This window comes from Paralichthys olivaceus, chromosome 23 (assembly GCF_024713975.1).
Source record: "Paralichthys olivaceus isolate ysfri-2021 chromosome 23, ASM2471397v2, whole genome shotgun sequence".
In the NCBI taxonomy this organism is placed as follows: Eukaryota; Metazoa; Chordata; class Actinopteri; order Pleuronectiformes; family Paralichthyidae; genus Paralichthys; species Paralichthys olivaceus.
The window spans coordinates 9,392,152-9,407,708 of NC_091115.1; the positions used below are offsets into that span (position 1 = coordinate 9,392,152).

General features: G+C 39.8%; 1 protein-coding gene across 19 annotated transcripts in view; it reads right to left on the reverse strand.

The window, feature by feature from the left end:
- Window positions 1–272: 272 nt before the first annotated feature.
- The window catches only part of nrcama (neuronal cell adhesion molecule a), a 53,346-nt gene continuing 38,061 nt past the window's right edge, over window positions 273–15,557 (reverse strand). For 6 of the 19 annotated variants that reach the window (XM_069519532.1, XM_069519527.1, XM_069519524.1 and 3 more), the window contains 10 exons: window positions 14,605–14,812; window positions 13,905–14,027; window positions 13,621–13,797; window positions 13,198–13,230; window positions 12,585–12,650; window positions 11,783–11,905; window positions 11,070–11,225; window positions 10,537–10,668; window positions 10,369–10,447; window positions 273–7,350 (listed from right to left, as the gene is read on the reverse strand). In XM_069519532.1, coding sequence (XP_069375633.1) covers window positions 7,116–7,350; window positions 10,369–10,447; window positions 10,537–10,668; window positions 11,070–11,225; window positions 11,783–11,905; window positions 12,585–12,650; window positions 13,198–13,230; window positions 13,621–13,797; window positions 13,905–14,027; window positions 14,605–14,812 — 1,332 coding nt within the window. In that variant the 3' untranslated portion in view covers window positions 273–7,115. The other 13 variants (XM_069519541.1, XM_069519542.1, XM_069519538.1 and 10 more) reach the window with 7 other exon arrangements.

The window sequence follows — 15,557 nt, forward strand, 5'->3', positions numbered from 1 at the left end:
TTGGTTATTTTAGTTTTTCTTATATTTTGTAAACATATATATTCATACGCACATTGTGTATGTGCATTTTTGTAATCTGTTTTGTTCTCATTTATTTTATCTTGTGTTAAGTGCATGATTTCTTGCTGCTGTAACAGGAATTTCCCAGGGTACATCGATCTAGATGAAAGACCAACAGACTGATACACTGATGGGAAGTTACAATGCTATCCCTGGAACTAAACCACTGATGTAGGTTAAATAAAATAAAAAGCATTTAAGAGTATTCAAAATTAACAATCATTTACAAAAACTTTTATTACTGTGGATACTAAGTCAGCACCATGACATGCATTACATGCGAGTTCCCCTCAATCAGTCCAAGCAAAGAAGCTACAATTTCTCTGCAACTTCTTCGGTCGGCATAGTCGGGTCAAACAGGTCTGGCAGGTTATGTTTCCAGGCCTTAACCCAGTTGTAAGTTCTTGGGTTCTTTGTTGGCTTTCACATCTTCAAAATTTTGAAGGTCTTTGCAAAACTCATGAATTTTGTTGTGGAGAATCAAAGTCTGACAGTCAATGCTCTTTTTAGCCTCTTCAAGTTGATTGTAGTGATGTTTCGAAACCTTTGCCTCTCTGATCTTAATCTCAAACTCCTCGATTTCCTTAGTGAGGCTGGTGATCTCGGTGTTAGTGGCAGCAGCATAATCTCGCATCTCATTCCTAGTTTTGAGGAAATATTCCAAAGTTGCAAATTCTTTCTCCTTCATAAATAATGTGCATTGGAGTTTGATATGCCTCTCGCTCATGGCCATATTCTCAGCTTTAACTGCTTCCAATGTGGGCTCTTCTCTTGTTGTCTCGTTTATTTCTTGGGTCAAAACCTGAATCTCTTGTTCGAGTTGAGTGTTGCTCAAATTGAGAGCACGCTGTCCGTCAAATGCCTTTCTGAGTTTCTTGTCAAGCTTGCCATTCAAGAGATTATTACGGAGGTCATTAACCATGTTGGACAGATTTTTATTTTCGCAGTGCAGGACTTTGTTTCCTTTTTTCAGGGATCTATATTTATCCACCTTAAGGTCATGAATAGCTTCTTGATATGTTAGCCTCCTAAGTTGAGTACGGAACGCATCGTTTCTTTCCAATAGGGTTACCCTATCAGCTTCAGCCTTCTTTTTTTTCTCCTCCAAGAGTATTTGATCCTGGAGTTTGGTGTAAAAACTGGCCAATTTATATTTCAGATCATTGTTCAAATCCATGTCTTTTTTTATGTCCGCTTTCAGCTGTTTATACTCTTTCTGCAAGTCCTCTATTTGGCTTTCCAACAGGACATGTTGATGTCCTTTGTTTAGTGCCATCTCTCTCGTCCTGCCCGTGAGCCCCAGGTGAGATTTATATTTATGCCACAAAATGATTGTTCTGTTTCTGTACTTGTTTATCCAACCGAACATTGTGAATATTGCTGTATACTGTGAACTTGATGTGATATAAGCTGTGCTTCTTCTTCTTCTTCTTAGTGTGGTTTATTGGCGGGTGGCAACTAACACCAAGGTTTAAAACCAGGTTGAATGTGTTTTGTTCGTTCTATTTGTTTGGTTTATGAGAAACTAGACACTGAAGCAAATTTTAGGCTCTCTGCCACCTCAAAGAATTGAACAAAGGAGACCAACTTCACAGGATCAAAGCAAGTGTCTTGACTGTAGTACTACTTTAAAGTAGTCTAAGGAGGTAATTGACACCATGTTTTTAGCCTAAAAAGTCCCTGATAGCTTCCTACGAGGTGCGTTTACGGACTGTCGGATGTGCTAACATCCGCTAGCTTAGCCACTTCCTGTGGACATTTAGGCTTAAAACAATATTATATACTATAGAACTCTGAAGCTACACCACAAAGATCTAAGGCATACAGATTTCTGAAATATTAGATGAAATGCATTAAATGGTCTACATTTTATGAATAATATAGTGAATAATAAGGGTTTATTATAATTTTCTGAGAAACTCCTGTTTTTTATATGCTCCTGAGGCCTAACTCAGGATTTCTTGCCATTAGTGAGTCCTCCTCAAACAGGTCTACTGTACTTTCACTTTTATTGTTTGTGTGCTGAGTTTTTTATAGTCTATGGTGTGGAGTGAATTTCAAAAACTTTGTGATCATCGCACCTGGTTTATTTGTAATGTGTTTTTCATTAAATGAAACTGAATGTTCTTTTTTTGTGTGGCTTATAAATAAGTTCACCGGATGTTAGTTTTTTATACATTGCATGTTGGGTGTTTCAGAGGTCTCAATCTGACCCAGGCTCACAAATTACAAACTTAAAAAATATAAGCTCTGTTATACAGCATTGCAGCAACAAAGGGAACACTGTGCTTTTGCTAGGTAGTCAAACTGCTTATGAGATCTCTCTCATAGATGTATATCATCCTCATTTAACACATTAGGTGGAGATACAAGCAAGCATGTAGCACTGCTTGGATGGTCATAAAGGACAGGGCCCAGTTTGAAATCCTGAAACCAACATTTATTTTATTCTTTTTTTACTTCATTTAAAATACAAAATATTTTGCAATATTATACTGTAGAGTAAACCATTTTAACAGCCTTTCATGCTTATCATGTAGCTTCAACATTAACCAGAATGTCATATTATACCATATCATATACTGTATATCCTACTGCATGTTCAGTTCACACCCTGTGTCAATTATCTGTCCATGCTGGCTCAGAATGCTCCAAATTACACTTGTGTTTTTACTACACTCTTAACAAAGGATGTGTCAGTTTCAGGAGACGTCTAATTTAGGACGACAGCTTACCAACAGGCTGTCATCACACACTGGATGTTGTCCTAAATTAGAAGCAGGAATTAGTTTCAAATGATAAATCCCATTTAAGTGTGTGCCTTTTTTTATATAAAAAAAAATACAGAAAAGGTGCATGAACAGTCAGAGACAGAAACGAGACAGGTGTCACGAGAGCTCAGTCACAAGTTAAATAATCTCCTTTTGATACCTGATAAGCTAAACAATGAGCAAATTTGAAAAAATAATTAATAAATAGTAAAATTTCACAGCAAATAAAAGAAAGAAAAAGAGTGAAAACTGTAAATGGTCTCATGTCACACAAAACCATTTTCACCCTCCCTAATGCATGAGGCCAAGCTCTCACTCACTCTGACCTCAACCCATCTATGCTCAATTCAAGCCGTTACTTACAGAATACAACAGAAATATCTACATGTGGAAAGCTGACACATTGCAACGCAAAAACTTGATGCAAGTTATGATAAAATTAAGACATGGAAAAAAAAGTTGTATCTCCTGTTGAATTGGCCCAGACTGCTCGTGTCAGAATTATTCATGGAATGAGAAATCAATAACATAATCACGCACGCTTTAACATAGTAGGATGCAAGTGCTGCTCTCCCCCCACACACACACCCAAACACACACACTTGCTCACCCAAACATTCACACACAAGCTTTGTTCTTTTACAGTAATATAAAACTCACTGAGTGCTGCGCTCGGATCGTGACGACATACACAGATATAAGGTTAAATGCATAAACCAAAGTCACCAGTGTGTCTACCATTTGAAGTAAAACAAGCAATATTTTCATTCACATAAACAGATACACTTGTTTCCACATTCAGTTATCACTACATAATTCTTCCGACCCCTTCGTCTCTAAGTGCAACCAGTAAGAGTGAGTCCCATTTTTTGTTTTTACAATAGTCTGTACCAGATAGTTGAGTCTGGTTCCCATTGGCAGTTACCTGGTGAGTGCGTTGGCAGTGGTTCAGTGCTGCTGAGCACAGCTGCACATCCTCGTTAAGGTGAATGGGTTTGGAGGAGAATGTTTGACATAAATGGGTGATGGCATCTCATTCGGTGTGTCTGTGATGTCACCTCAGACTCCCTGCATTTTAATACACCGCACATGTGCTCAGTCTCTAATTCTTCATTGTAACTGTGAGTTGGGCGCTTTGCAAATGGGCTGATGGATGCTGGCTAACATGATTGTCAACGAGACCATAACAATCTTAAGTTGAAAATTGTTCCTCACAAGTACCTGAAAACTGTGAAAAAAGATGATTTCAATAATCCTTCAATTCGATGAGTTTCAGCTCTGTTTAGAAACCCTGGATCCCATAATGAGACACAAAGAGGCTATAAATTGAATGTGCCCTTAAGGCTCATTTATGCTGCCTTTATGTAGAAAAAGAGTATTTCAAAGGATGTAGCCATCACTGCCCACGTAGGCCTGCTTCCATGCATCCTTTACGTTGGCATGGTTGTTGAAGCAATACAGCCACAAGAGGGCAGCGCAGAGGCAAGAGTTTCTGACAAGAAAAAATGGAAATGGTGGAGGAGGTTGCGATTATGTACCTCTCAAGAGTTAGTACCTGGGCCTTGGTGAAGTAGCATTGTGTAGACGCCTGTAGTTTCTTTCCCCAGTGCCCGTTAGATCTAAATCTGTCTTTTAGCTTGTCCTGTGTTATTGCCCCAGAGTCTACTTCAGAATTGTACCTTGTCATCACTGAGTCCTCCTCAAACAATATACTGACAATTTTTTATAATGTGTGTGCTGGACGTTGTGTGCAGTTTTTTTTATTGACAGTCTACAGTGCAGAGTGAAGTTAGAAAACTTTGTGTTCAACCCATCAGGTTGATCTGCAATTTTATAGTCAATGTTTTTCATAAAATAAAACTGAATTAGCTTCAATAATGTTCCCAATTCAAAATAAGTTTGAATGAATTACTCAACTACTATTTTTTTCATACATGTTGGCTATATCAGAAGTCCTTATAGCAAACGACATAAAGTTCACAACTTTTAAAAATAAAAGCTCAATAATTCTCCTCAGTATAAAGCATTGCAGCAACAAAACGAACGTTGTGCTTTTGCTTTATTAACAAATTGCCAAAGAGGAAATGATTCAGTGAATGCTGTTGCCATGATGGAGATCAACACCTGTCGTGGGTCCACTCGTCTGTGTCTCAGTCTGCTCTGGTGAAATAAAAGAATCAAATTATCAAAATGACCTGGTGGGACAGACCTCATTGGCTGCAGGCCGCCAGTTGCCGGCTACTGTAGCTTATCCAAGGACGTGGAAAAAGACATGTTCAACCTGGTCTAAAGACTAAAGGCATGCTACCCTGTCTCACTGACTGCAATTTACAATAGACATGCTCAATGCAAAGCCAATATGTGTTCCACATACAGACAGATCTTTGTGAAATTAGTACATTTCTTCCTAATGTCCTATGGTCGTCTCGCTTGAACTATTGGCTACAACCCCTCACAATTTCTGGTGTTACGGCTCCAATTTGTCTGTTTTGTCTGTCTTCATAAGATTTCAGAAGACGTGCACAAATATGGACAAAATTAACGTTGAATAGAAAGCTCCATCTGTATCTTTATCTAACGTCAGCATAAATGAACCTTAATAATGAAACTCTCCAATATCACCAAAATCCTGTGGAGCTTGTTTTCCGTGAATGCTTTGAATACTCACGCAGCCTCTGCAACCGCCATTTAAGTAAAGTGGGATGGTATTTTTCTGTGTTGCGTTCATGGACTGTGCAAGAAGAGGTGTGTAGCTATGGATCTAAGTCACTGTTCTCTACAAAGGCACTAGAAACCATGCTAACAGGTTCTTGATCATCAACATCTAAATACTTGGAAACTACCATGTGTACTCTCAGTGAACCTCTACATGCAATTAGCTTTTCTCTCTTTTCTGCCAGTGCATGTAACAGAAACAGGAGAAGAGATGCTATCGGAGACTGCTGGGATAGCAGTTTTGGACAGTACCATGATTGCCTTAAACACAGGCTTACACAGTGTCCAGGATGAAAAAAAACATGAGGATAAAAAAGTTCAAATCAGTGTGAGAGTTGTGGTTGGCTGGTGTGAGGAGTGACCCAACAACTGAGTTCAAAGTGTTTCTAAACAGGTTTCCAATGACTGCAAATGGACATCCCTGACCTCGAAATATAACATTTTTTCTTATTCAATTACATATGTACAAACAGTTCATCCATCTCAAAAAGACATTCTAGCTTCTACTATGAGTTGCAGTGTCCACAAAGACACCGCTGCTAATCATTTTCTGTATATCAGATGCCATTTAACACAAATAAAATCCTGTCACGAGGAGGTGTGCACCATCAACTGTATATTATGCATCTCCCTTCCTCCCACAATCCAGAAATGAAGCTAAAATATCTAGATATCTCGATTTGCAATCGGGGAATGGAGCTGTGGTAGCAAGGTCCCACTGAAACACACGCTCGACCAATTACGAGTCAGTCTCAGCTCTCAATCTTGATGTTTCTCCCTGTATTTATAGCATAAAATAACTAATTAAAACAAAACTTACTGGCAAAATGAACACTTGGACAAACATGTCTGAAGTGACAGATTCACCTTTGAGAAAAATTTATTTGATGTTTACTTCAAATTTTTTGTTTTGCTCATGTCCCATCCACTAACGTGGAGGAGGTGGGGTTTATGACATATACTGCAGCCAGTCACCAGATGGCGATTGAGACACTTTGGCTTCACTTTAGGCGAGCAGTCATGCCGTTCATCTTTATATACAGTCAACAAGTGCATCAAGTGACAGGATGAGGATAAAATGCTGCCATGCAGATGTTTGTGAATGTGAGTCAATGCATATTCTCCTGTCTGTGGGAATTTGATTAAATATATATTTGGATTTATCAAGTTAAGTGTGTTTGAAAAGGAGATTAAATGGCACTAACACACACACACTGCCAAACTCCTGCTCAGTCTGAGTGGTAATGCTCCTTCTTGTACATTCCTTCTGCTCTTCCTTATTGCTTCCTCTCCCCCCCCACCCCTCTTTTCCTCACATCCCTTGCTTCATGCCGTCCTCCAGTGGTCATGGGGGATGTGTGGTTGGTCTCTGCTGAGTGTGTGTTGATCGGAGGATGTCCCAGTGTGACAGGGGTTGTTGGCAGGTGTGGAGATGAGGGCGCGTCAGCATGGTAAAAAACGTCCACCGCGACCGTCACCTTAGCAACTGTCACCATAGAGATGGTCACATTTGCCAGGGTGACAAGAAGCAGCAGCAGCAACTGTCGCAATCGGGAGGTGGCCCCTCCCTTAGACAAACGAGTTCATGGCATTGACGGGCGAAGGTGCCTCTGAGCTCTCGTTGCCTTCGTGCGTGTCTTTCTCTTTCTTGCCACTGTATTGGCCGATGAAGGAGCCGTCCTCATTGAACTGTCCGTCCCCGCCCTCCCCATAGTCCACCAGGCTGTCGTCGCTCTCGTCACGGCGCACCGTCCCGTTGGACGGTGTCCGGCTGCCCTTCAGCGGCTTGTGGTCCTCTGTGTCACTGTAGAAAGGGAGGAAAGGTTGGAGTGAAGGTTGTTGAGAAAATAATTCATGGTGTTTGTTCTGCAGTGGTCAGAAACCTCTTCCACCCTGTCCATGCCAATGCAGATATTTTAGCAAACATATTCGTTCCTCTGCTATTTGACGGATCGTCCACTTAGACTTTATTGCCATCTCCTGGCCTGGCATGCTTGTTTGAGCATTTTTAGTCATTTGTGTGTTCTCATGTGGACAGAGAGGAAAATATGCGTTTAAAAAAAATGTCTGCAGTAGTTTAGACAAGGCCTCCTTTAAGCATTAGCAATTTGGCTTTCCACTGAACAACTGTAGGCTGCCACACATACTGTCCCAAGCGAAGAGCTAGCAGTATGTTTTACGACGTCTTTTGCAGACAGTTTAGTTTTGCTCAGGTGCGATGCAAATGTGCAAAAATTTACACAAGTACTCACTGTTCCCTCTGTAAATGGAAGGTTTCTCACGAGGCAAAATGACAAAGATTAGCCTGGCAGATTATACCTCATGCTGGTGTACAGTGGAGCAGCACAGCTACACAACCTGTGTGTATGATCTACAGTGTTAGTGCTGTAGTTTTGAAAGCCTTGGTGCTGAGGTTGAGAGATTCAGGGTTAGTGACCACTGCTCAAGACATTTTGCAAACATGTGCCGTTCAGTCCTTTGCAGTACTACACTTGCTTTAAGTTTACATGCAGTCATCAAAAATGCAACTGGAACCATTTCAATCCTGTTTTACTCATCTACTCAGTACTCCAGTATGCAAGCTCAACAAGTCAGGATCATACAGCACAGTTCAACTCTGCATTTTAAATAATCCTATTTAAAGTGATGAAGTTATTTAAGAGATTAAATGAGGGAAGCAGGGGGGGTTGTTATCAAATGTAATTTATTTGTTTTAATGATGATAACATGATGACACAGTAAACCAGATATGCTGATGTGCTCACTCCTTGCTTTAAAGGCACAACAAGATGTTCTAATTCGTTCTTCCTGACCACCAGAAGGTGGTGCTTTTGCATACGAGTAGTTATACCAGCAAAGTCACTTGTGACTATATGGTGATGTGTGCCGTACGGCCCAGTATATATTCCCATCCGGAGGTAGCAACTGAGCATCTGTGTTTGCTATGGAGCCAGTAAGACAGGTGAACCTTTGTCAAAACAGATGTGCGCACCCTGTCACCATATGGTCACAGGTGACTTTGTTGGTACACTACTCGACCTGCATGAATGCGAGACGGAGATATCGAGTGCAAAAGCACCGCTGTCTGGCAGCCATCCAGAATTCATAGAACCGTAGTTACATTCGTATCTCTCGTTTCATTAGGTTACGTGAATAGCATGCTTGTTTTACCGCATCTTGTCTTACCTCTCCATTGACCTAAACCCCAAAAAACACAAAAGATAAAAATGGAGGGACACATGAAAAGCAATTCATGAGCCAAAAAGCTTTTCATAGACACTGACAATGAGTGAACTATTATTATATGTGGCACAACATGCATACAGAGACATTAATAGCACAATGAAATTCATATTAATGAGAGCCCGACCAATATAGATTTTTGGGTGCTGACGCCAATACAGAAAAAAATAACGATATATTGCCAATATATAAAAATTGGTAATGATTCATAAGGAAGCTATAAACAAACAAGATACACATACAACAAAATATATAGAACTTGAATTAAGAAAATACTTTTATTTAAAAAGGAAACATAAATGTACATGTTTTCTGAATTTTCACCTCTGCCAAGGACGTTATGTTTTCACCCTGTATGTTTGCAGTTTGTGAGCAAGATTACGCAAACACCACTGGACGGATTACCACAAAATTGAGTAGGATGTGGTATGCGTCGGGGAAGAACTCATGCTGCAGATTGTTTTTTTAACTTTCTTCAAAATTGCAAGATAGTGTGTTATTCAGTATTTTCTTTGACTTCTCATGGATCTTGATGAAAAAAATGTTTAGCTGATTGATGAGTGTGTGTAATTTGGTGCAGATCCAAATAAACTGTTGGGCCTTGGAAGAGGCTTGGCCGGGCTCTAATATTAATAGCTCAAAAAATATATAAAAATAAAAATACACCACAGCAATTGAACTATTCAAATGTGATGAAATGTGAATATAAATGGAAGTTTCCTTCCACCTGTTTTAAGTTAGGATAGAGTTAAAGGGATGCGATTACTTGTTATATTTGACATATATATTTATATTTTTCATTAGATTGGCTTGTTTACAATGTGAGTTGGTGATTATTAAGGATCAGCACAGAATGGTGTGGATTTGGCCTTGCCTCTATGGAGTGTTTGGTAATGGAGTCGGGTGGAGACAGTGTCTCTGCAGCCTCGTCAATTGTTCTACAAACAGTCACGTCAGGACACAATGAATGAAGGAAAAGGACAAATAATCTCACTCAGGAATGAAGCTTGGCACAAGTTCAATCAGGAGGACTCTCTCTGTGACCCATTCACCATTTCATTTGGTGGATGTGGTGTTGCCAAATCAGCAGTGCATGCATATAAACCTCACTGTATCAAAAAGGCAGTGCACACGATGGATTTGAAAGTTGGCAGTTGCTGCTGCAGTTGGTGTTTGTATCAACTGAAGATGTAAGAAGACATTTACAATCAGTTTATTTAATAAAATAAGCTTTATCTCAACTAATTTCTTTGCAAAGACAGACTTAAGTTAATTACACATGTTTAAGCTATGTCATCAAGGTTTCTTTCACAGATATATTGAGAATAGCCTTCTCAGCTGCCATAGTTGCAACGATTGCGTATCAGGGTGGTGAATGCAACACTGTTTACATTTGTTATAAGACACAAGACCTCACCCTCTTTCAACCACGTGGACATCACGAGTGGTCTAAGCGCCAAATAGACAATTTTAAATCATTACTTCTCTCAAATCTCTCCTGATTGAACTCTATCCTTTAAGCCATTTGTTGGCCCTTCTCAAAAGAAGAATGCTGTTTTTTTTCTCTTTTTTCTCTCACCTGTATTCTCCAAATGTCCCATCGTCCTCTTTCATAGGTTGTATCTCAGGGTCTTGGTGAGCATCTTCTTTTTCTTTCACTGTAAATAACAGTTTATTTTCTTTTTCTTCTCACACATCCAGGTCAGAAAAGCCTTGAAATTACAGTTTATACTAATATGTGCATTACCTGGATATTTGCCACCTTTGTTCCTCTTGATGAAGCACACTATGAGGAGGACCAAGATGAGGAGAGCGATAGCACACATGAGTCCAATAAACCAGCCCTGGGTGGCGATGTCGACCTGTCGGCTGGGCACGGCTGCACGGGAACGAAAAGAGACCAACAGGGTGAGCTCAACTGCCAGGTCAAATTTAAATCCAGGCTGGTTAAGTGGTGGAGTATGTTTTCTTCATGCTGAGATTAACAGAGGCTGTAAACACTGAAATGGAATTTTAAAATGGGTTAATCTGCGATGATCGATCAGGCACTGAAAAAACATGGCAAAAAAGAGAAAAAGAAAAGGCACGACAGTAAAATGAGTGGACTTTTTAGCAATGACTTTAAGCGACATGCATCACAACTTGATGCCACCTTTCACACGCTGTATAGGAAACTATACAACCATACATTCATGCCCTAATTTATCATTGTGATGACACTCAGGCAAAAAAAAAAAAATTAAACACAAAGACGATCCATCCTGAGGCATGCCGCCTCACCTGGAACCGTAACCAACACTTCGTCTGTGCTGTGGACCGTCGGGTCAGCCGGGTCTCTAGCGACCACACGCACTCTATAGGACGTCCCTGGCTTCAAACCTTTTATCATATGAGAGTGTGAACTGTTTACCAACTCCTTTTTCCAGTCCTCTTTACCTAGAAGTGGAGTTGTGGAATGGGAAAAGTGAGATTCAAGGAAAAAGGAACATATTATTTGAATCACGATAATCTGACTGGTAATTTTGAAGGTAATTTAGAATTTTAAATCATTGTTACCTCAGCCAAGGAGGTTATGTTTTTGCCCCTGACAATTTGTTTGATTTTCAGCAGGATTATGCAAAAACTGCTGAACAGATAGCCAAGAAACTTTAAGAATGGAATATGGGTCACGAAAGAAGTGTTATTTTGGGCTGGATCCAAACAAAGAGGCGGATACCGGATTGTCAATTTTTTATTTATCACCTTCTTTAATTTTGCAACATAGGGAATCTTTTGACATCACAAATTTCAAAGGGAATCATTTCTGTATCTTGTTGAAATAATTTAGGCATGCTTAGGAGGCTGATATTTATGAGTGTGGATTATTTGGTCGATGCAGTGAATTTATATACGGTTTCATAAAGCGACTGTTGGGCCTTGGCGGAGGTAATGTACTCTTCTAATCTAAGATAAGGCATAAATGTGGAGACTGTAAATACAAAGTGAAGCCTTACTGTTTTCTACAATATATTCCACAAATACATTCTTATGGTGTCCAAAGTATTCCCAACTGATCGCCGCACCATCCTCCGATACAGACGTGTTAACAGTGCCAAACGCAGGGCCTACAGGAGGCGCTGAGCACACAAGAGAGAAAGGAAATGCATTTGTTCCAAAATCAAATTGCACCAATTAATTAAGTCAATCGATTTTTCAACTTGTGAAAATACTAATGTGAAATATAACCTTTCCAACATTGCTGGAGAACCAAAATATGTCAAATTAGAAATCTATAATTTTAGTGTTTAGTTTAAAATTGACTTCAAAAAATAATGCCTGGAAACCAATTTAAATAAGCTGTAATACATATTTCCCACAATGCAACAGGGAGTATAGTTTGTTACTCAAGAACTCTTAAAGCCTTAGGGCACTTTCACACCTATCTTTTCTGGTCTTATTTAAAACCAAAATAACATGTTTGAGAGGTGCTTTGCATCATGGTCCGGAACAACGGACCAAACTTTAGTCCGACCAAAAGAGGTGCTCTCACACTTTTCAGGTGTGAAAATGCCCTGAGATCTTGCCATAACATATAACAGGTAAGTAAAAAAGTATAGTTGCAACAAAAATGTCCATCTCGGCAAATACTTCAATATCACCTTTATTAAAGCCAGTTCCAGAGTGACACGGAAGTTTGTATTATTTTGACAATTTCTTTCTGTTTCTCTTTCTTATGAAACATTTGCTGAGGTGGATCATTTTTGCAGCACTTAGCTCGTAGGCTGAAATCTAAGGAGGCGCAGTAGTTGCTTGTACCCTTGTGAAACGGGGGAGGCAGAGACTGAGTGATGGGGGAAGTTGGGTGAGGGGGCTCTGTGGGGCCTGAAAAGAACATGGAAAAGAGTGAGACAGGATGCGTACACACCAACATTAGCCAACACAAAGACAAGAACAGAAGAGCTGTTGTTGACATAGACATGTGCTGTCGACATGCTAGGTTTAAAACACAATTGTAGCTGGGCCCCAAAAAAATAAATCAAATCACTGCAGCATGCTTATTATTTGGTTCAAATCAAAGTCTGCTTTCATCTATATGCACAATTCATCAGTTTATAACATTCCATGGTAAATAAAATGTGTCAGTTCCACATAAATGCATTCACAAGCATCATGGTAGGGTCTAATAAAAACAGCTAATTCTAATGCACAAGCATCCTAAATTTTTTCCTATGCTACAGCCTATTCCATCTGAATAGGACACAAGCTTAGCTGCTTGCAAATGCCATGGAAGTCTAATCATAGGGAGTGTGCAAACATGCTTACACGTAACATGCAGTAAGATAAATGCTAGTATCTATAACAGGCTAGTCATATATGATGTAAACATATAATTAGCATGCAGGGTCTTCCAGTGGCAAACTTGGGTTACCTTTGCCCTTGTCTACAGGGGGCTGAGTATGAGCTTCAGAGAAAAGAGAAAGAGATAGAGGGGTTGTAAGGTTGAGTGAGTCCTTCATATATTTCAGGGCACTGTCATTCTCACCACTGCACTCCGTCTTAAAAGTTGCTGATTTTATGACTTTGACCTTTTCTTCCTATAGACCATATTCACACGGCTTCCATTTTCCTCATGGTGGTAAGGTTGGGAATCTCGAATGCTTCTATAAGCAGAATAATGCCATACTGCTATGATCCAAGTTTAGAAACCCAGACCTCTAACCATGTTTCAAGGTGAAACAACATTTGACAGCTCAAAGCTTACAGCTAACTTGGCCACCATTTATGGTATATTGCGCTTGTAGTTTGCTGCGCATGAATGCTTTAACTGTATGTTTATGTACACAGGACTCACCTGTGTCCATGACTGTGAATGCTTCTTCTGTGATGATGGGGCCAGAACCTTTGATTGTCTTTGCACTTAAGTAAAACTTGTAGAGCATGCTGGAGTTCAGGTTGCTCAGGGTGATCGTGGTCTCGTTGGCCATGAGCGTCATGACCTTGACTGGTCCCAGTTCATTGGTGGTGTTGACTGCAGAGACAGAATTAGGAATGAACAATATTTCTTTTTCTTTTTAAGAAACTGTGCATTATACTGTTGCAGTGTACAGGTTGTGCGTTTGCAGTTACTTAAACTACCTGGTTGGTACTTTAGTGTATATCCAGCAAGGCGTCCGTTATTGTTCATTGGTGGGCCCCACTCCAGGGTGAGAGAGTCCAGACTGGGGTTGAGGACTTTCAGAAAAGAAGGAGGACCTGGGACTGAAAATCAAAAACCAGAGCCAAGTCAGGGTGTGTTTCCAAAAGGACCATTCATAAGAAGTCGTTAAAGCTGCTTTCACATATGCACTGAAGTTTAGACATTTTCTTGAATTTTTCCAGAGGAGCTGCAAGAGAGAGCACAAATGCCTGAGTCAGTTGCTCTGGGCATTTTCCAGAACTTTTCCTGACAGGCCTTCAAGAAAAATGTCTGGAATAACATTTGGACATTATCAGAGTGAATCCATGTGAGAATACAGTGAGCAAGTGGGCCTGGAATGTATAGGTGATGTCATAACTGCTTCAAGTTTTTGGTCTTAAATATTTAATGCATTTTTATGTATGATCTGCTTGGTGTGTTCACAATGAATCAGACTTCAGTTTATTTATCTCAATTAGGTATGTGCATAGTTGACTAAAATTATTATAGATGCTTTAAAATATTTTCTTGAAGGTAATCACTTTGTATTAAAACAAATTCTGCTTTCTCTCATATTTTCTGAAACTTTCCCAAAACAGATGGGAAGACAAGAAAACCATCAATCCACCAACCATGTCAGTCAACTCCAGACATACACACCTCCCTCGGGTGTCTCAAATGTCTTGCTGGGGCTCTGTGGCCCCTCTCCTTTGCTATTAATGACCCTGATGAAGAGTTTGTAGAGGCTGTAAGGCTGCAGGCCTGGCAGACGCCCCTCACTACGGTTCCCGCTGAACGTCAAAACCTGCTCCTCCTCATCCATCATCTTCTCTGTCTCATGCAAGCCACGCTCGCGATGATAGTACACCTGAGAGTGGACACAGGGTTGTGTTGACACGCTGACAGGTTTTTATCTCAAAAACATGGTAACACACAGAAGCAGGCTCACTCAATTCAAGCTTGAATTGAGTGAGCCTGATATTTTCATGACAATATGACAGGAAAATAGAAAGTATATAAAGATGGAACATATGACAGTGTGGCTGGCTGTAGTACAAGTTGTAAACCCAACCTTCTGGTACCAATAGAGGAACCATTCATGTCCTATTGAGCTCAGATAGTTAAACTTAATCCCATATCGCATTGTTTAGGTCCACATTTTTCACTTGGGTGTTTGCTAGATCTGAGCCACAAGTAGGCCATAGCAATACCACATATCATCCTGTGTAATCTTATTTCTTCTTCACAACTTCTGGACAAGCACAGATCACTTTAAACTCAGATAGTATTTTAAATAAAATTGTTTCCACAATGAGGCTAAAACTTTGGGTTAAACTTAATTATAAATGATTTCCCTCTGAATTTCCTCTTATTTTTCTTTTTATGACTAATTATCTTCAGTTGCTAGTTTAAGTATCCTCAGGGACCAGGCTTTTCAGAGGAGATAATATTTTGACTGGAAAATTAGGTCACATTGATTTAAAAATTGTTTTTGCACAAAACTCCCTGAAAATAAAACTGATTCATTGGATTAAACCTGGTTTAACTTAATCTTGCTTGATGACACACACACACACACACCCACACACACCCACACACACCCACCCACCCAC